Here is a 21,784-nt window from a genome sequence, read left to right on the forward strand (position 1 = left end):
ACTTGAAATAATATCCTTCAATAATATCATATAACCCTGAACCTACCAAAAATAAAATACATATTGCATAAGAACTAGGCCTTCCAAGAAACAGTTAATAATGTTTTATATATTTATTCCAGAGCTTCCTGTAAAAGGACTAAAACCACGGAAAGGATAATCTTAGCTTACTTCAGAGTATTGTGTTCTTGAGTGTTTTCAGATCCTTGGATGAATGACGCTGTGACTGGGAAGTGCCATGATATTTATAGATATCTCTTCTTCAGGCTGTAGTCCAGAGGAGTCTAACTGTGGCGATGGGAAGTGTAAACACCGTTCAAAGACATGCAAAGGGGACGACAGTTGCGGAGAGGATAGTGATGAAAATGATTGCCGTAAGTGTGTTGAAAAGTAGTTTAGGATATCGGTGGGGAATTGGGGGATAAGGATATGTTCATTTCCTTACTGTATAAAGTTTTTGTGAATTATCTGATAAATAGATAGAATAGCCTGCATTGTGTATATGTGTGGTGTGAGGATAATTAGAACTTTCATACACATACATCATGTTATGCTTTTCAAAATATTAGCATGTGTTGATCATACTTCATGCTCTCAGTTATGTTACATAACAACTGAACCTTAGATTGACTGGGTGAACTGGATGGGTTTTGGATACCAATGAGGGTAAAAAGAACTTGCTGAAGGAACAGGAAAGAGTGATCATATTTATACATGTAGGAATAAAGACTGTTGGAGAATCAAATGTGTCAGCAATGGAAAAGAGTGATTTACCATCATATGCATGGCTCTGTCAGTGCCAGAATGTTCCTTGCAAAAGTGCAGGAGAGTTTGAGGTTCTGAAGATGATATTGAAACGAAGTCAATGTCTTTGCTGCAAAAAAAAAAATGTTTCTTGTTTGAGTGTTGTCCCCTGTCCCAAGCTACTGGGGTAAAAATAGTACACCTCTACCCCGATATAACACGAATTCGGCTATAACACAGTAAAGCAGTGCTCTGGGTGGGGGGCAGGACTGCACACTCCGGTGGATCAAAGCAAGTTTGATATAACGCGGTTTCACCTATAATACAGTAAGATTTTTTGGCTCTCGAGGTAGAGGTGTATTTTTGGCTATCCCGAGGTAGAGGTGTATTTGCATAATCTGGGAGGTTGTCCTTTATAGAATGTAGCCATCACAAGGACTAGGGAAAATGAACTACCAGCAGGTCAGGTAATACCTCAGGGAATCAACAGTTCACTTGATAGTCAGAGCTTTCTTCTCAATAACAGAATATGTTCTCATCCTGGGGAACAACTTTCTGTTTAAATATTGGATTGGGTGCTCTTTGCCTTCAAAGTCCTGAGAGAGCACCACTCCTAGGCTGCCCTCTGGTGAATGAAATACTATTGGGAGAAGTCTGCATTGGTGAGGGATAGGCACCTAGCCCAGCCATGACTTCAGACTGTTGAAAGCTTCATCTCATCAGTCATCTCACCAGACCTTTTTGGGGTGTCTGCCTTTTAGTAGATCATTCAGGGGAGCCGCAATCAAGGCAACGGTGGAGAGGAACCAGTAATAATATCCTTCCAGAAGCAGCATATCTGTCTTCTGAGCCAATATGTGGGGCACAAATTTAACATGTGGACTTTATCTAGCACTAGTGTCTCAAGGCCTCCTCCCAACTGATACCCTAAATAAGACACTTCTGTCATGGCCAATTTATACTTGGCAGGATTAGTTCTGAGACTGGCCTCCTGTATGGAACCAGAACCCCTCTTAGCTGACATAGGTGGTCATCCCACATATGGCTATGGCTACAGTATTGTCAAGGTAAGCCCCAGCTTATTGGTGGTGGTGTCCAAGGTTTCGGTTCAAAAGGTGCTGGAAAGTTTCTGCCACCCCCTTTGGAGGCCAAATGGCATGGTTTTAAAATAGAAATGGCCAAAGGGGGTTGAACACATACTCTTCCTGGGAGGATGGAGACCAGGAGATCTGTCAATAGCTTTTTGTAAGGTCATCCATGCTGAAGTATCACGCCAGGCCCAACCACTCTAACAGCTCAGCCACCTTTGTCATTGGGTAAGTTTAATTCCGTTTGTGATGGAATTGACCATACAAAAGCTTGCCACCATGTATTGTCGAGGTCTTCCCGGCTCCGTGTGAGTAGCTTGGGTCACTGGGCTGGTATTTGTACATGTTTTCTGTCATGCCTATGGTTCAGTAACTGGTCACAGGCATCCAGCACCATGAGTGGCCCCAGTAGGCTAGTGGGCAGAGGCTGCACAGTCCCATATCTAGTGACCCATCAGCTGCACCATGTCTGAAAATTACTTGGGGTGATGCTGGAGCACCCATTCCCGGCCCCTTGCTGGAAGTATGGATTCAAACTCTGCATCCTGGACTGGCTCAGAGCACTTGCCTGGGCGCAGTTACCACCCAGCAATGCTCTGTAATCGGTGCACCACCACCAGGCACCTGCCCCCTTGTGGTACATCTCTGCATTAAAGTGCTGCCAATGGGCATCTTCATGGATAGCCAGGAAATCTAAAACAGTGGCCTTCACCCAACTGTAGTCTCTGGCCGGTTCTGGGTCAAGGTTGCAGAAGGCCAACTGTGCCTAAGTCCCAAAGTTCCAGAGACCATTGAGAGACCAGCGCCACCCTCTCAATGGTGGTTCAGAATGCCTCAGGACTGTTGTTAGGGCCCAGCTTAGTTAACGTTGCAGTTGGCAGAGCTCTGGGATTGGGCGCTTCGGGGCCTCCCTGTGCAGGAGTTTGGGGTGGGGGGTTGCAGAACCGTTGCAGAAAGTCTCTCTGGAACTCGGGCTGCTGGATACAACCTCCTGCAGCAGCTTCTGCTGGGACATCCAGTGCTGCAACATTGGCTGCTGGAATTGCTGTTGGTAGTTGGAATGGCAATAGCAGCAAGCCACTATCCATTTACACCAGCTCAGGATCTATCGCAGTTGAAGCCCCCACTGAAAGGGCTGGTATGGAACCTGTTTCTGTCTCAGGGCCTTGTATCAGGTGCAGGGATTCATGCCTGCCTTCTCCCTCAGTTGTGGTCAGCCGACCCTCAGCCTGGGCTTGGCCTGAGTGTCATTGAGTCTCTTGCTCCTGGGTACCCTACGGGAGCCCCCCTCCTGGGGAATCTCACTCCTCCCACTGGGAGTTTATCTCACTCCAGGGGTATTCTCAGAGTCTAATTACAGTTCACTTACCCAGGACCAGTGATGAGCTGCCAAAATCTTAACAACGGGTTCCCTATAAAAAGTTCTGATTTAAGGGATGTGCGACAGCATGTATTTTTTGTACCAATAGGGTTACCATACATCCATATTTTCCCAGGAGGTGATTAAGAACCGAAAAGCCTGACATGTCCAGGAAAATACAGATGTATTTTAACCCTACCTAAAGTTCTTTTTTAAAAAGATGGGGCTGAACTAGAAATGAGCTCCGTTTCACATGTGTGGGTGGTGATCAGGGACAGTCTCAATTTTTGGGTCTTTTTCTTATATAGGCTCCTATTACCCCTCACCCCCGTCCCGATTTTTCACACTTGCTGTCTGGTCACTCTAGGGTGTGCACATGTGTGGGTCCCAGCTGCTCCCTGCCCCCCCCCCTCATTAAAGCAGGTGTGCAGGGTTACTGCCCTGGGAACTGCAGGGCACCAGTGGATGTGGGGCTGGCTGCAGATAGGGGCGTGGGGCAGGGCTAGCTGGAGGCAGGGAGTGACACGGGCTGGCTGTGGGCAGGTGATGCAGACGGGCGGGCTGCGGGCAGGGGGTGGCTGCGGGCGGCTGTGGGCAGGGGGTGGCTGCAGAAAGGGGGCGGCTGTGGCAGGGGCTGCAGGCAGAGGCTGGCTGCGGGCAGAGGGTGGCTGCAGGGGGCGGCTGGGGCAGGGGCTGGCTGGGGGCAGGCAAGGCGGGGGAGGGGCGCAGATACTCACACGGGGGGGGGGGGCTGGGAGCAGCAGGACGCAGCCGGGGACTCACCAGGGCCAGAGGTCCAAAGAGCAGGAGCAGCAACAGGGCCAGGAGGCAGCTCACATGGCTCTCGCAGCACAGCACAGCGCAGCGCCCCCCGGCGGCCGGGAGGAGGAATTACAGGCTTCCCAGGCAGAGCCCATCAAAGCTTCCCTCGCAGGGAAGCCAATTAACAAGCGGTTCTAAAACCGCTTCTAAATTTAACAACGGGTTCGCGCGAACCCGTGCGAACCGGCTCCAGCTCACCCCTGCCCAGGACCCTGGGTCCTGCCACAGGTAGTAGGCGGGAAGCAGCCTTTTAGGGCTCCTTGCAGGCATCGGGCTCTTATTGTCAGTTTGCACCAGCCAAAAGGGGGCAAAGGGAAGGAGGAAAGGCTAGCCAAAGCCATGGGCTGGGTTGCCCTTGACACTGGCAGTCCCTAGCAGTGTGGGCAAACTCCTTCGCCCCCTCCCCCCTGTTATGTGGTCAATTTCACCATTTTAAACTCCCCTTCTCCAGGTGGAGCATGTCCTTCAGGCATGTCTAACTGGCACTAGCCTTTCTCCCAGTGGGTTAGGGGTGTATCCCATCACAGGAGCCACCATAAAGAGATACAGATCATTAGAAGAGAGTCACTTGTTTCTGCCATAAATGAAAGATCACAGACTCTGCAGGCAGAGGGAAATGCTAGAGGCCTCAATTATGGTTGTGTAAATTTCTTTTTGTTGTTGTTTGTTTTCAGGTATCTGAGTTGCAATCTCTGTATAGGACTATTAATCTGAAATAAATTGTTCATTTAAAACTGCCTTGTGAGAAACTGGCTATAAAATATAGGTTTTGGTTTTTTTTAAACATACCAAAGTAAGCCCTAGTCTCAGAATCCAAACATGTTTCCTGTGTCCTTCAGTAACATGGAGGAAGCTTTAGAATACAAAATGAGCGTGTTAACAGTATACCTTTTTGTCATATAAGAATGTGTGAGAGTAACACCTTAGATGCAAGTAGTGCTTTCTGGAATGGGATTCCACAGTATAACCAAATGAAATCACAAGTCTCCAGACAACTCAGTGTTTCACCGATGTGAAACGTATTACTTTACTCTCTCTATATATATCCAGCCAAGTTGCTAGACTTGCACAAAAAATGTACATCCATTACACCTCTACCCCGATATAACGCTGTCCTCGGGAGACAAAAAAATCTCACCGCGTTATATCGAACTTGGTTTGCCTCCCCATTCCTTGTTCCCTGACCATCCTCTCCAGAGACCTCTATCCCTAATCACCCCCAGGATCCCACCCCCTACCCAACCCCCCTGTCCCCTGACTGCTCCGACCCCTATCCACCCCTCCCTGCCCCCAACAGGCACTCACCGGCAGCGGAGCAGCCCAGTCCCAGTCCACTCCACCCTCCCACCTCCCAGCCACGGGACTCTGCTTCCTGCTGCCGCTGGGTGCGGGGAGGTGGGGGAAAGGATGCCCCCCTGCACTCACCTGCGGTGGGAAGCGGAGCAATGCTGCCCCAGCCCACTCCAGTTTCCTTGCCCCAGCCCCAGCCATGTCGCTGGGGGGGTGGCTGGGGAAAGGTCCTGCACTCACCTGCCCGGCGGGAAGTGGAGCGATGTGGCTGGGAGCTGGCGGAGTGGAGCTGGCTGGGGCTGGGCTGCTCCGCTTCCGCCGCTGCTGGTGAGTGCGGCGTGGGGGGGATCCCTTCCCTCAAGCCTCCTCCCCCGAGTAACACGGCTGAGGCCGGGGCGAGGGAAGTGGAGTGTACTGCTCCCGGCCCCCCGCTAATACCCTGGGCCACTGTAGGACTGCGGGTCCCCCAAAAGTGCCCTCCCACAGCTCCTGCCCCCCAGGCCCTATGGGGGGGGAGCCCCTGACCGCCCCCAAGACCCTCTGCCTCTTATCAAACCCCTCAGCCCCTGCCTGGTCCAACACCCTTAACTTGCTGCTCAGAGCAGCATGTCAGAGCTTTACCGTGGTGTATGCGAACCCGCATTCTATCGGGTCATGTTATATCGGGATAGAAGTGTATTTGAAAAAGTTTCCCTAGGGAACTAGTAGAAATCCTATTTTTAATGCATGAAAATCTGGACTAGAGAACAATGCTATTCTGACTTATTGCCAGAAATGAGCAAGATGATTAAATCAGGTGTTTTCCATCTCCTACTGTGTTTTTTTGTTTTTGTTTTTGTTTTTTGGCTGGAAGAGCTGTATAATATGAAGGCAGATGGACAGTTAAATGTCTAATGAATGACAGACAGCGGCTGATTCTGAAATATCTACTTTGTTCCCTTACTTGCCATAGGTTTTCTGTTAGCTCTTCTGGACAGTTGAATACCCACAGAACAAGATACTACCCTTTCCGTTGATACATAATATGAAAGGGATGTCTAGGAACTCCATTCAGCTCCATTCAGCAATGCAAAGCAGTACAGCAACAAGCTTTTCAGACAGTACAACAGCCAGAGGCATTGACTACTTTAATTGTGATTACACAAATATAATTATACCTACAAAAATGCCATCATTCGGGGCATAGGAATGGATAAGAACTCGTAAACAAACTGATCCAAAAAGTTCAGGATATTTATAAACACTAACAATCTGATTGTGTAGAGATGTGGCAGAGTACATCAGAGATAGCTCTACTTACATTCCTTCCTTCTAATCTCTGTTTTCCTGTAGATTGAGAGTTGCTTGGGGCAGAGACTGTACTCTCTTGTTGTCTGCAAATAGCTCAGTATATTTGTGATATTAGCATAAAACAATAATAATAATTAATAATAAATAGATGCATGATGCTGAGGTTTCTGGAAAGATTCCCAAGTAATAAATTGTAATGGATTCCTAAAAATGTACCTGGAAAAGGAGGTGGAATCATAAAAGGAAGTCATTTACTCAAATTTGAAACCCCCATAGCCCCTTTTATGGTGATTTACTGCCACATAATTGGACAACAGGCTGATCAGATGTTGAAAGTATTCGGAATGCTGAAAGTATTGGTGCTGCAAGAAAAGCAAGAGTGCCTTAAAGCTACACAATTTAGAGGTAAAGCAGGGAAACTTTGTTTTGGCAACACAGGCCACTTCATTCCTGAATGACAGCAGCCACATGGGGCTAATGCACATTAACTTCACATGTTTAGTTAACTTGCCTTGAGTGTCCTCATACAGACATGACCTTAGAGGTGTAGCTTTCAATGCCCTTGTCCAAATCATATTTATAAATAATGTGACAAAGCTTCCTCTCCGCCTCGGTGGGTCCTGCACTTCTGTTTAGCGGGTGCTGGGGTATTCCTCTTTTTCCTCAGAATTTTCCCCCACATCCCTGGGTTTACTGTCCACACCCTGTCGGAGCAGGGTTCCTCCCGGCCTTCCTGGGGGGAGGGGGAGCCTCTCCATCTCTGGTAGGCCCTCCGGGCCTGGTAGCAACAGACCAGACACACGGTTCAGTCTCTCCCCTCTGGCAGGGTCTCTTCCCTCAGACTTCCGGGGCAGGGATTCTCCCACCCTTGGCAGCTGTACCTGCATGGTTTCTCTCATATTGCTTGTCAGCATGCTTGTCTGCATTGCACTGCTCTCCAGTAGCTCGCCTTCCTCCCTTTGCCCCTATACTCCATTTTTTTTTACCTCGGTCATGTTTTCTTTCAGCCTATAAAAGTTGTTCCTCATATGCATATAAATGCCTGAATGGAAAATGCCCCACAAAACCAAACCCAGAATGTGATGGAATAAGAGACTGTGGAGATGGATCTGATGAAATGAACTGTGGTATGTGAAGTTTAATTCATTTGAAATACATTTTAAATGAGTTAATTTATGAGTGAATTATTGCAGTAAACTTAAATATATATTTATGTATTTGGCTCAAAAATTGGGTCAAGTTTAGTATATATAGTATTTAAAAAGAAAAAATAGGATTTCTAAAACCCCATATGAATAAAAATAATTCCTTGATAATATTTATATGAAAACATTTCCTTTACATCTTTCTCGGCTTTAACATCAACCCAAATACAATAACTTTGGGCCAGTTGAGGATGCCCAGAAAGTGACAATTATAAAAATACTGCACTAAGTGAAACTGACGTGTCTGGGATCAGTGTCTACACTAAGTGAAGTTTAAAAAAAAAAAAAAGGAAAGAAGTCACATGTGGTGAAAAGTAAATTTGATATTAAAACTTCCTTTTAAGTAAGATCTTACCTGCAATATCTGTAAAAATAGTGTTTTTAGTATTATCAAGAGCATCCACTTTGTACCTTAGCTTGGATAGAACACTGGAGCAGGATCAGTAGACATGAGTTCAATTCCTGGCTCTGTCATAGAATCATAGAAGATTAGGGTTGGAAGAGACCTCAGGAGGTCATCTAGTCCAACCTCCTGCTCAAAGCAGGACCAACCCCAACTAAATCATCCCAGCCAGGGCTTTTTCAAGACAGGCCTTAGAAACCTCTAAGGATAGAGATTCCACCACCTCCCTAGGTAACCCATTCCAGTGCTTCACCAGCCTTGTAGTGAAATAGGTTTTCCTAATATGCAACCTAGACCTCCCCCACTGCAAGTTGAGACCATTGTTCCTTGTTCTGTCATCTGCCACCACTGAGAACAGCCGAGCTCCATCTTCTTTGGAACCCCCCTTCAGGTAGTTGAAGGCTGCTATCAAATGCCCCCTCACTCTTCTCTTCTGCAGACTAAAGAAGCCCAGTTCCCTCAGCCTCTCCTCGTAAGTAATGTGCTCCAGCTCCCCAATCATTTTCTTTGCCATCTTCTGGACTCTCTCCAATTTGTCCACATCCTTTCTGTGGTGGGGGCCCAAAAACTGGAGGCAGTACTCCAGATGTGGCCTCACCAGTGCCGAATAGAGGGGAATAATCACTTCCCTCGATCTGCTGGCAGTGCTCCTACTAATGCAGCCCAATATGCTGTTAGCCTTCTTGGCAACAAGGGCACACTATTGACTCAGATGCAGCTTCTTGTCCACTGTAACCCCTTGATCCTTTTCTGCAGAAGTGCCACTTAGCCAGTTGGTCCCCCAGCCTGTAGCGGTGCACAGGATTCTTCGGTTCTATGTGCAGGACTCTGCACTTGTCTTTGTTGAACCTCATCAGATTTCTTTTGTCCCAATCCTCCAATTTGTCTACATCACTCTGGACCCTATTCCTACCCTCCAGCATATCTACCTTTCCCTGCAGCTTAGTGTCATCCGCAAACTTGCTGAGGGTGTAATCCATCCCATCATCCAGATCATTAATGAAGATCTTGAACAAAACCGACCCCTGGGGCACTCAGCTTGATACCGGCTGCCAACTGGACATTGAGCCATTGATCGCTACCCGTTGAGCCTGACGATTTAACCAGCTTTCTATCCACCTTATAGTCTATTCATCCAATCCATACTTTTTTAACTTGCTGGCAAGAATACTGTGGGAGACCATATCAAAAGCTTCACTAAAGTCAAGGTATATCACATCCACCACTTTCCCCATATCCCCAGAGCCAGTTATCTCATCATAGAAGGCAATCAGGTTGGTTACGCATGACTTGCCCTTGGTGAATCCATGTTGACTCTTCCTGATCACCTTCCTCTCTTCCATGTGCTTCAAAATGGATTCCTTTAGGTCCTGTCCCTGCCTTGCAGTCATTTCATCTCATTTGTAACATGGGAATGATGATACTTAACATTTCTTTGTGAAGCACTTTGGGATCTGCAGCTGGAAGAACACAGCGTAAGAGCCAAGTATTCATAAACCTAAGTAAAATGGCCCAATGCCTTATGTGTATTAAAATCTTAATCCTCCTGTTCAATACTTTCTTTATTAGCTTGTGGAAGAATCCAGTTAAAAAAAACTAGAATTGTTGGAGGTGAAGATGCAAGATCTGGAAAGTGGCCTTGGCAAGCAAGCTTGCAGATGGGAATGTATGGCCATATCTGTGGTGCATCTGTTGTTTCAAATAGGTGGCTGTTATCTGCTGCCCATTGTTTTCTGGACTCTGATTCTATAAGGTAAGTACAGGTTGTACAATCCAGTGTACACACTGTTCAGTTTCACAGTTTTAGTTTCATTAGTTTATGTATCCATGATGCTGGCATAGTGGCTTTGAATGCATAGTTCTGTGCACATGGTCTAATTGATATGTTTTGTAGACCCAAAGTACATTTCATCCAATAATCAAAAGTATAAAGTATCCAGAATAATTATACCACCACTGTAACCAGAAAGTATATCCTGCTTTTGAACCATGGAGTTAATTGTGAACTCAGCTTAAAAAAAAAAAGTTTCCAAAATAATACTCCTAACCATTAAGATTAGAGCACCTCTAACAGTGGAAAAGTATGGAAACTGGCTGGTGGATAGGGGCTGGTGGAGTAGTGAAGACAGGCATGGTGATGCATAATATCCTGCAAAGGTGTCATCAGGATTACTCATGTGCGGCATCACTGAGGGATTTGGAAAGCTGGACTTCCTGAACTGTAGATGGATCCCAAGTACACATTCTATGTTTAAAATGCCATCCTCCTATCAAGCTGATGAGTGCATAGATGGGCTACCACTCAACATTAGGAGCAAGCTGTGGTCCATCCTGATTTTAATTGGATGGCTACAGGATAGGCAAGTTATCCCCATGTGACTGATGTAAAGTCCTTCAAGATCCTTGGATGAAAAGTGCAAGGTATTAGTCATGTTACTCCCAGAAAGCATCCCTTTGGAAACCATGAACAAAAACACAAAACCAATATGCTACTTAAAATAAAAATGAGATGTATCTGTCCCACTGATTTCATGTTGTGCTCCTCCCCTGACTTTGCTATTTCTCAAAAAATATTGTAAATAACTCTTAAATAACCTGGCATGATGATGATCATCATTTTATAAATATTGTCTATTTTGCAGATACTCTGTGCCTTCTGGCTGGAAAGCGTATATGGGCATAAGGATCATTAACAAAAACAGCAATCATGTAGCTATGAGATCAATCAAAAGGATTATTGTCCATCCACGGTATGACCAATATATCTCAGACTATGACATTGCCCTGTTGGAAATGGAGACACCAGTATTCTTCAGTGAGCTGGTACAGCCCATTTGTTTACCCAGCAGTCCTAGAGTATTTTTTTATGGAACTGTCTGCTATGTAACTGGCTGGGGAGCCCTAAAAGAAAATAGTATGTTCATTTCCTGGATATGTTTCTTGCAAGTTTGACTCTAATTTTAAACTGTAAGAGTGAGGTGATTATGCTAAAAACAAATATAATCACGGTTTACTTAGCACAGTGGTTTTCAAACTTTTTGTATTGGTGACCCCTTTCACACAGCAAGCCTCTGACTGTGAAGCCCCTTATAAATTAAAAGTGGGGGTGTGTCTAATTTAATGGGGGGTGAGTCAGGGCTATTAACCCCAGGGAGCTGACAGCTCATGACCCCCATGGAACCACCTGGATTAGCACTTCTTTCTCACATATACAGCTCACTTAATTTCTACAGTACTTCAGTACAGTACAATACAGTACAAACAATTTATAGATGGCTACAGGAGAGGGATCGAAGGCAGATATATTAGCCCCAGGTTAAGTAGGTCCCCTTTCCCTGGGTAAGGTAACAGGGACGTTTCCAAAACAATCAGGAACTTTCTGGAAACAGTTAAGGCAGACAGGCTGATTAGAACACCTGCAGCCAATCAAGAAGCTGCTAGACTCAATTATGACAGGCTAGCTAATCAGGGCACCTGGGTTAAAAGGGAGCTCTCCTCAGTTTGTGGTGTGTGTGTGTGTGTGTGTGTGTGTGTGTGTGTGTGTGAGGGAGGAGCTGGGAGCAAGAGGCGTAAGGAGCTGGGGGTGAGAGGATGTGCTGCTGGAGGACTAAGGAGTACAAGCGTTATCAGGAGGAAGGTCCTGTGGTGAGGATAAAGAAGGTGTTTGGAGGAGGCCATGGGGAAGTAGCCCAGGGAGTTGTAGCTGTCATGCAGCTGTTACAGGAGGCACTATAGACAGCTGCAATCCACAGGGCCCTGGGCTGGAACCCAGAGTAGAGGGTGGGCCCGGGTTCCCCCCAAACCTCCCAACTCCTGATCCAACACAGGAGGAGTTGACCCAGACTGTGGATTCCCCCAGAGGGGAAGATCTCTGAGGCGAGCAAATCCGCCAATAAGCGCAAGACCCACCAAGGTAGAGGAGAAACTTTGTCACAATAGAGAAATAGAAAAGAAGTTGAGACTAGCACAAACTAGGAAGTCTGTGTGTGATCCGGAATTGGAACTCAAGCACTTCCAGCTGGCAGTGTTTTAGTTAATCCCTGAAATTGCATTATGATCTAAGGCAGCGGTGGGAAACCTGCAGCCTGTCAGTGTAATCTGCTGGTGGGCTGCGAGACAGTTTGTTTCCATTGACCATCCATGGGCACAACCGCCCGCAGCAACCAGTGGTCACGGTTTGCTGTTCCTGGCCAATGGGAGCTGCGAGAAGCATCACAGGCCGCAGGGACATGCTGGTCGCCGCTTCCCACAGCTCCCATTGGCCGGGAATTGTGAACTGCAGCCGCTGGGAGCTGCAGGTGGCTGTGCCTGCGGACGGTCAATGTAAACAAACTGTCTCGCGGCCCACCAGCGGATTACCCTGACGGGCTGCAGGTTGCCCACCACTAATCTAAGGTTTTACATTTGACACAAATTTATCTACCAGGGTATCTTTGGCTTCCTTAACATACTTTTCATCTAACAGCTGAGCCCAAGACTATGATTATTTATACCTAAATATACTTTAACTGAAGTTATAATATTAAAAAAAGTCCGTTATACAATTTTTCAATAAAACTCATATATAAAACTGTAAAATAAAAATATTTGAACACCTTCTCCTCCCATCATTTCTCTTAACGCCCCCCACACACACCTCTCAAAAGCCCTAAAAAGGTCCTAAAGACCAAGTTGGTGGTACAGATTGTGGCACAGATGAAAGATATTGATGGTGAAACAGTTGTAGCTCACACCAGTTTGTTATTCTGTAGGGTGCCAAATTTGGCCTGTGGTGCAATTTAGCAATAGCTACTATCATTGGGAGTTATAACTATCAAAGCAGGTTTATTTTTATCCACATCTTCCTCCCCGATTCCCTCTCTGCTAGGAGCAGCAGCGGGTTGCCAAATAATAGGACCTGAAAGGGGTCTTTGGGTACAATTTCAAATAATACAGAAATATTGAAAAGCTCAAGTGAGGGCAAAGCATCTAACAAAACCAAAAACTTGTTAAATTTTGGCATGGGTGTCGCATGTTGTACTGACAATTCCTGCAGATCTCCATGCCATCCTCTGCTTCAAGGTTTGGCTGATCATTATCAAAGGAAGGGCTAAGGAAATGCAAGAAGGTAACAATGGCAGAGGGTTGTAAACTTTCCTGCCCTCCTTATATGAAAGCGGCATTAGTAACAGACATTCAAAAGCTGTGGGGAAGGGCAATTTAAGCTACACTACATAGTAATCCTTAAGTTCGGTAGAGTCTAAACACATTCCTCCCTTTTGATGTATCTGCTTTTTCCTCAGCACTGTAAAACCGGCATATGTTACATTTATATTGTTCTAGGTTACCTTGCCAAAACACTGCAAGAAGCTAAAGTGAAAATAATTAATCAAAGTATTTGCAACAAGCTATATGATGATCTGATTACATCTCGAATGCTGTGTGCTGGAAATCTTAATGGCGGCATTGATGCATGCCAGGTAAAAGTGAAAACTGTAGGAAAACTACCATTATTTAATTCCTTTGTATATCAGGAATGTTTGGTTTTAATGCAGTGATGGAGCACAGTGTTTTGGGAATGTGGTTAATTAGTAACATGACATCAGGGACGTAAGTTTGACAGGCAATACTTGCATCCTTTTGAAACATAGGTGGCAGGTGAATCACGGGCTCAGGGAGGCTAGCTCCTGGCCTGGCCTGCTCCTTCTGCCCAAGGCCTTGCCTCTCCTGCTGAAGCCCAGAGCCTTCCCTCCCTCCCTTCCCCGCTCCAGGCCACCCAAGCATGTCCTCTTCCCCCAGTGTGCTGGGCGGGCAGTATGGCCCTCTCCCCCAGCCCAGAGTGCAGGCTGGCCACCATTAGCCCCAGCCCCACTCTGGGGCACCAGCCACGAGGAGAAGAGCATGGAGAAGCAGGAACAGGCCTGGGGTGGAGCATGGATGGGGCCATGCAAGGCTGTTTGGGGAGGCTCAGACTTCCCCTGCCTTTGATACCCACTTCCCCTGCTTTGTAACAAATGTTGCCTTTCAAAACAATAGGTAAGATCCAGTGTGTTGAGATTGTTCTGCCATAAGAGAGCCTCTATTGGTTTTGGATGAACAGGGATATAGGGATGAAGGAGTTTGAGTTAGGGTTGTTTGTGGAATCTCAATGATGAATTTCTTATTCTTGAACTCATGGGCTAGTCAAGGTGGAATTCCCTCTTTTTCATCTCTTTCTACTGTCCCTGTACTGCTCTATGACCAGCTGCTTGTTCAATGAGATGATTGGCAGAAGAGAGGTAAGTCACCATTCATCTTCTCTTCTCCTTTGCATCCCTCTGTTGTTGCCATTGTGTTCTATTTGGGCCTGGCAGCATTAGATTTTCATTTTTTAAAAATAATTTTGATGGATTATATTGATGTTTGTTTTTAGCATTTTTTATCAATTTAAAATATTTACACTTAGGGACATTATGGGGGGAGGGTGTCAGAAAGTAATTGTGTAATGACAGTAGATACTGAGATTCATAATGTTAACTTTTTCTAATAGTTAAAAAAATCATCAACATCACACATCAAAACACACAAAGTAAACATCCTTAAATCAAACGCTAATAAATTCTTAAGCAGCATTTTTCTTTCTTTGCCTATCTGTACATTTTAATTATTATTGCTGGAAATATTTTTTGTCAGTTTGTGGTGTATATGGTAAAACTGACATTTACCAGCATTCAGTAATAAAAATCTAATCCTTCGTAGCCTAGTTCTATTAATTTGCGTTCTTCAGTTGTCTGAAATGTTACAACATGAATTGGATGCATAAACAAATGTACAGCCACTGTCCAGAAATAGAAAATATAATAATTTGAGGGAGAAAGTGTCTATTGTCCATATGTTACCTAATCTTCTTATTACAGTGCAATGTGTTTGTTCTAATGACTGAATTGTATCCTTTGCTTTAGGGAGATTCTGGAGGTCCATTGGCCTGCGTCGGAAAAGGAAATAGATGGTATCTTGCCGGCATTGTCAGCTGGGGTGAAGGATGTGCTCGGCGTAACCGCCCTGGTGTATATACAAAGGTGACAGAGCTTTATGACTGGATTCGTCAGTACACAAACTGATGCGCTTAGAAGAAAAGAAAAGTCACCATTTTTACCAGAGTAAACCATGAAATACGTTTTTATGATGATATCATAAGGAAACACTGTAGATGTTTGTGCTGAAGTTCATATATATATATTTTAAGACCTAAAATTGTTGTTAACTTCTCTGCACATTTCAGGAACAGTCTGAACTGAAAGTAACTTTCTCCATCTTCAATGTCTTCATCACCAGAAATGGACAAACAGGGTTGAATGAAGTAAGAATGGATTATAACCTTGGGCCAAATTCCAACCAAACCTTATTGGATGTTTGGATAATTCATTTCCTCTCCTCTTCCCTCCTCTGCAGCCCCAGCACATATAAATACATACACTGTCCATATGCAATGTATTGGGGTTTCAGACAGGATCAAGGGCTCACTTCTCACATCCGGTCAAAATACACAAACTGCAAGTCAGGGTGGTGTGAAAAGGTGGGTTAAAGCTCTCCTTCGTTCATGGTGCTGCTACGCAGGACTGCTCCCTCCTGTGCTGTGTTTAGAGGAGCTCTCAGGCTGCTCTACCTTTAATATGGTTTTTAATAGCCGGAAGAGGCCAAAAACATAGCTCAGGTTTGTTGTGATATAGGGGCACCCCAAACTCTCTCCCACTTGGGTAGTCATGATCCCTTTCCTTGTTAAGTTAGCAGCAGGAAGGGTGTTTGCCGTTCAAGACCAAAGATAACACTAAGCTGTGTGCCAATGTTTGATTCTCATGATCTTCCCTGGGCTGGTTAAGACAAGCATACAGGGGTGCTGGAACAATTTTTATAGTGGAGGTGCTGAGAGTTCTTGAACCAAACTGTAGACCCTGTATATAAAGGAAACCACTTCAAGCCGGGGGTTGTGGCAGCACCCCCAGTATCCTTAGTGCCAGCACCTACACAAACATGTGATCAAATTCCATCAGTAGCGTAGCACAAATCAGTCACATTAAACCTGAAGATCTAGCCCTAAACTTGCAAGGACTGAAATGCCATTATTGGTGTCTTTGGAGTGATGGTACTTTAGAACAGGAGAAAACGCTGAGTTTATTAAGAGGAGCTCAGTTCAGTTAATCTAAAGGAAACTGCACCTATTAGATGGAGAGAGAATTCTTTTTCAGTCTGATACAAACAAAACTTCACATGCACAAGCTCCCTAGCTGCTATCAAATGTTAAACTATGTAATCACAACACATTCTCATGAGCTGATTATACTTTGTGAGAACAAACCTGTTGCTAGCTATTTATGGTAATAGACTTAATCAAATTAACTTTTATGGGTGTCAGACTGCAATAAGAGTGTCATCTTGAATTATCTCCTACACAAAGAAAGACAGGAACTTGTCCATATGATATTCCAAACCAAAAAGATTGGAGTACATTTTAATAGAAATCTATACTTTTTGGATGATTATCTTGTAGACAAAACAGCTTGAGGTTCACCTGGATCTACAGTAGTTTTTAGGCTGTAATTATTCTATCTGCTCAGGGTTGTAGTATAGCCAACCTCTAAGATACTAGTAGTGTGTCGGAGATACTGCAACTGGGAGGTAAGGCATGAGGTGCTTCAGTTGCTAGGCCTTGTGCTAGCCCTGGTGTGTCCCAATAACCCCCTAGACACTTGGAAAAAGGAAAGGGGCATTTTACTAGGGCTGGTAGGAGAGGTAAAGGTTGCAAATACCCTAGGTATAGTGGCTTAAACAGTTAGAGCTCAAAGTGAAACAAGAGTGGTTCTTATGTGGGCCCACTAAACAGCTTTTCAGACCTAGTGCCTAGGGTGCTTTCTCCAGTCCAATTTTCTATTAAAAGCTAGTAAGACTGTGCAGATTTCCAGGCCTGGATCAGTTAGTGGTGTGGCTCATTAGAACCCCTTTATGCTGGCTCCCTGCCCAGTCTCTGCTGCATCCACACATACCTGAACCTGGTTGCAATGTCCATCAGTCACTGTTCCATATGTGGTTGCCCAGCTCCTACTGCAGCCTGCTCTGAACGCAGTTACCTGGAAGTTTCCCTGTGCAATCAGCTTCTCGGCTGCTCCACTTGCCCAAGTGCCAGGTTACTTCGTGGGTCAGGGTTTCTCATAGTTTCTGCCCCTTTTCCTTACTTGCCAGTGGAAAGGGATGAGCCTGAATGTCCATCCCAGAGGGTCATAGATCAGAGGAGAAGGGGTTCCTGCTTGGCAGACTGATCACAAGAGTTTTTCTCCTTGCTTGGTATCAGTAGATAGAGCCAGACTGAGATTTCCAAAACTGTCTAGGGGATTTAAAGCACCTGTATCTTTAAAATTAATGGAAGATCTGTCTAACCCCGCTAGACAGCTTTAATGGTCTCTCCTTCAACAGCTTGTAGTTCTAGCTTTTCAGACCTGAGGTAACATGATGATGGCAGTTGGCGACTTGGATGCCACTCCCTGCTACACTCACAAACACACAGCTTGCTTACGTTATATGAACGTGCCCCTCATAGCGTGGCCAGCTCTTGTGATCTTTTTTTTTTCCTTTGTCATGAGTGATGGGATTTTGACTGGTCCGGAGCCAGTCTCATAATGATGTAAGTAGCCCAAGCCTTTTAGTGTATTTGAGCCCTCTGGTTATTTTTCCCCAGGAGGTGGCCAAATGGGGCAGGCAGCCAACCAGAGCTGCCACAGGAAAAGCGCTGTCTCCTCCTTCCCTCTGCAACAACCCAAAGCCGTCCTCATAAGAGGGGCATGGGGAGGAGATAGCAGAAAGAGCCCAGCAGCTCAGGGCAACTCCACTGCTCTGCCCTCCTTCCCTCTGCAGCACTCAGCCTTGGGGCATGGAAAGGAGCAGCAGGGGTGAGACAGCTGAAGAGCCTTGGAGCTGCCCCTCCAGCCTGAAAGTGGACCCCTTTTCAGCCCCCTCCCACACACCTAGGAGAGGAGGATGAAGAACCCTAGAGGAGCAGCAGGGGAGGTCGGGTTGCACTGATGAGAGAGTTAGGGGAGGGGGCTACCAGTGACTGAACTGATACAGGGATTGAAGGGACAGGAGTGATTCAGAGGCTGGGCACAGAATGAATTGCTGGGCAGGGGATGGGCTGATGTGGGGATGAGAGCTGCAGCAATGGCCAAAATCTACTTATCTAATAAATTTGGGAGAGTGGGCCTCAGTAATTGTGGCTCTCTTGGGGTTGAGGGTGGGGGAGCATTCAAAAATCAAGACTGAAACCACTATGTAATCTTTTCTCTTTTCTTTTCTTTTTTTTTTTAACCCTCATATTTTGAGTCTAACTCATGATTAGTAATCTCTCTTGAGGTTGGCAATACTACCCTCACTTATTTTTATCTCACTTTCGTAGGCTGACTCATTGTACAGTACATCGGGGAAGGTGTTCTGTAAATTACACGTAGGTACAGGAATGAATTTTATTGTTGTCTGCATGTCATAATTCATGTATTTAAGACTCATTTTTTAAATATAATTCTCTCATTAAAATGTGTGGTACTTTCTCCAGGTTTTTTTAATGGAATGTAAAAGCACTGTCTATTCTAAACTCTAAAGATATTAAAATTCTAAAAGTATTTTACTAATGTACTGGTGCTTCTTGAATAGTGGTGACTAAGTATTTACTAGCTTGGTGGCGCTACTGAAGTAAAGTAATTCACTCTGAACTCTTAGTATGCTTAGAATTGCAGTCACAGCTTGTAAGCTGTAGATGAGTTAAAATCAACTGACATTTCCTCTTTATTTAAATAAAGCTGAACTGTGAGGCGCTAAAACCTGCCAAGATTTGAGTTTGTTTCTACTCCATGTATTGATAAGACTGTGAATATCGTCACCAGAGAAGGACGTTGCATTCCTAGAGTTTTAGATTAGATGTGAACCTTGGCCACAAAGTTCAGAGTCAGCTCTCAAATTCCCTTCCGCTAGGGGTGTGTGGTCTCAACACCGAGGTTTTAGTTCAGCCCATTATATTGTGTGTGTGTGTGTGTGTGTGTGTGTGTGTGTGTGAGAGAGAGAGAGGTAACCCACGAAGTACACATCTGGGTGCACACTTCAGGAGTTAGTGTGCGGGCCTCACTTATTAGTTGTGAATGAACTAATGTTGGCCTTGATAGGTAAGTGAAATAGGAATACAATTTTCATAAAGCTTACACAAAGTTAATGATTGCAGATCTTAACATCTGAAAGTGTATTGCTGACTTTTCCTGCTTTTCTAGGAACTGGTGGCTTAAGAGCGAAGGGAGCTCGTAACCACCAGGAATATTCTGAGACCTCTCCAGGAGCCTCTGGGTCAGGCGATCACTACATGAAACAAAGCCATGAACCCAGGTGCCTGAGTTTTAGGGTAGTTCAGAACTGAACGTGACAGCTCAGACATGCTTTGTCTACTGAGCTTTTTGGTTTCTTTTCTTTGGGAAAAGTGCTGTATAAATGTAAGCTTGCTTTAGTTCCTTTGTACTGTACAGGTATAGTGGTATTCAGACATGTGACAGGGGGATTGCTTGCTTGTCCTGTCGGAAAACACCGTCTTCTCTTCTGAGACAAAGATAGATTGCTTCATCTGCTGAGTTTGTTGCTTTAGCAAGCACCATGTTGCCTCAGGTTCACTTAGCTGCTTGTGCTGGCTAAGGGCTGGTGTAGTAAGGTGACCAAACTGGAAAATCTAGTATGACACAACTTGAGAATGAACATTTGTGTTTCAAAAGTGCAGGCAAATCAATACTTCCGCCTCATCCCATTTCTTTTTCAGAGGATACAGTCCCAGTCCACTCCTTGCTCCATGGAATTTCCCTTGTTTACCCTACTTGCTGAGATCACTTGCTTGTAAATTTGTGCTGATCCTGGCTGCTGACGTCTCAAATCTTGACCCTGAACTGACACCATTATCATCACAGCAGAAACAGGAAGGAAGTGAGTCTTGTTGGTATTTGCCTTAAAGTCAAAATTTCTCACAGAAGTGGAAGCAATGAATGGTTGTGTTCCTGAACCTGAATGTCAGGCTATTGAATTACAAGCTGGGAGAGAACTTGAGGAGGAAAATGAGGTGGACCATAATAAACCTCTTAATCCTGAAGCATCCATAGCAAATAAGGTAGGACTCACATTCATTCACTTTCTATTTACAAGCATGTTACCTAAACATTGTACAGTGATTTGAAATAACTGAGGAGCATTCTGGTGGAATAAGTTGCTTTATTGTAAAATTTACTTTACATCATTTCTGTTGTTGTTGTTGACTTATAGTTAAATGTCAGAAATACTAAGGTTAAACATGGATTTCTTTTCCTCTGCTGTTAATGACATCTGACTGAAACAGAATATTTAAAATCTAACTCATTAGCCATTTTTAATACTGTTTGTTCATTAGCATTTCATTCCAAAATGAAATCGCACTTGTAATTTTAGGAGTTTCGCTTTCCGTTTATCGTGATATCAGTATTGCAATGGATGAATTGCAGTCACTAAAGGGAGATGTTAAAATCCAAATTAAAAAGGTTTTCATTTGGAAAAGAATTAAAATGCCAGGAAAACACTACTGCTAATATTAGGATTTGTTTCCTTTTTAAAAAGTTTGTCCCTTCCCACAGCCTAACCTTTGGGCCAAAACTATTTAGCGCTTCTTTAATATACAAGTAAGTGTGTAGTGTGATCAAAGGAAGCAACAGCAGATATAAATTCTGTATCCTGGATTATTAACATCAGCCGACAATATCCCTCTGCTGGTATTGTAAACTTCTTTAACTTTGCTAAAACGAGAATAGGCTTGCTAATAACAATGCTCATAACTTGTGAGTGCTAGCAATTATTAATTTGTAGAATGAGCATGTTACACATAGTAAGATGATTCCTATCTTACTATGATGATCACTAAGTATCACCAGTCTACTGATGGAGAATTCAGATGCAGTAACATTCAGTGGTTTGCCCAAGACCACAAAGGAAGTCTGTGGCAGAGCCAAAAATTTAATCCAGTTTCCTAAAACCCAGTCTAGGGATTTACCCACCAGACTCTTGTGGTTAGTTTTTGTTTAGATATGTGTGTCTGTCTGCACTGGCAAATGAGGCATTTAGCTATCGAAGTGATCTAAAGTGTGCTTGAAAATTATCGTGAACGCGGTTACTCCCAGTTTCTTCTGTCTCACTCCTATTGCCCAGTAATCAACACTACAGCACTGCCCAATGTGTCTGTAAAACTATTCATTGTTGTCAGTAGCTACCTTTCCCCCGAGCTCTGTGACATATTGATTTTTCTTATCTAAGTAAAGAGGGTGTTGGTTCAGTTCTAGGGAGGAATCACAGATTTGAATGTGTACTTTACATCAAGTCAGTTGACACTTCTTTAATAGAGACAGCATTCTGTAATGGAATGCTGTAAGGCTGGAAACCTAAGCTGAAATCCAGGCCTTCACGTCCATAGCCCTGGGCAAGTGTCTGCCTCAGTTTCCTTACCCATGAAATGGGTATTGTGCCTTCTGAGTAGACAGGAGTGTTGTGAGAAATAATGTGATGCAATAGTGTCAAGTATTAAAATTTT

General features: G+C 44.6%; 1 protein-coding gene across 3 annotated transcripts in view; it reads left to right on the forward strand.

The window, feature by feature from the left end:
- The window catches only part of LOC123361767 (suppressor of tumorigenicity 14 protein-like), a 38,915-nt gene extending 18,726 nt beyond the window's left edge, over positions 1 to 20,189 (forward strand). Inside the window, exons 13-21 of one of the 3 annotated variants that reach the window (XM_045001896.1) lie at positions 267 to 374; positions 7,602 to 7,721; positions 9,772 to 9,955; positions 10,845 to 11,116; positions 13,525 to 13,661; positions 15,123 to 18,652; positions 19,467 to 19,578; positions 19,716 to 19,894; positions 20,000 to 20,189. In XM_045001896.1, the coding sequence (XP_044857831.1) occupies positions 267 to 374; positions 7,602 to 7,721; positions 9,772 to 9,955; positions 10,845 to 11,116; positions 13,525 to 13,661; positions 15,123 to 15,281 (980 nt within the window). In that variant the 3' untranslated portion in view covers positions 15,282 to 18,652; positions 19,467 to 19,578; positions 19,716 to 19,894; positions 20,000 to 20,189. The remainder of the gene's footprint in view (positions 1 to 266; positions 375 to 7,601; positions 7,722 to 9,771; positions 9,956 to 10,844; positions 11,117 to 13,524; positions 13,662 to 15,122; positions 18,653 to 19,466; positions 19,579 to 19,715; positions 19,895 to 19,999) is intronic. The other 2 variants (XM_045001898.1, XM_045001895.1) reach the window with 2 other exon arrangements.
- The last annotated feature ends 1,595 nt before the right edge of the window (positions 20,190 to 21,784 follow it).

This window comes from Mauremys mutica, chromosome 1 (assembly GCF_020497125.1).
Source record: "Mauremys mutica isolate MM-2020 ecotype Southern chromosome 1, ASM2049712v1, whole genome shotgun sequence".
NCBI lineage: Eukaryota > Metazoa > Chordata > Testudines > Geoemydidae > Mauremys > Mauremys mutica.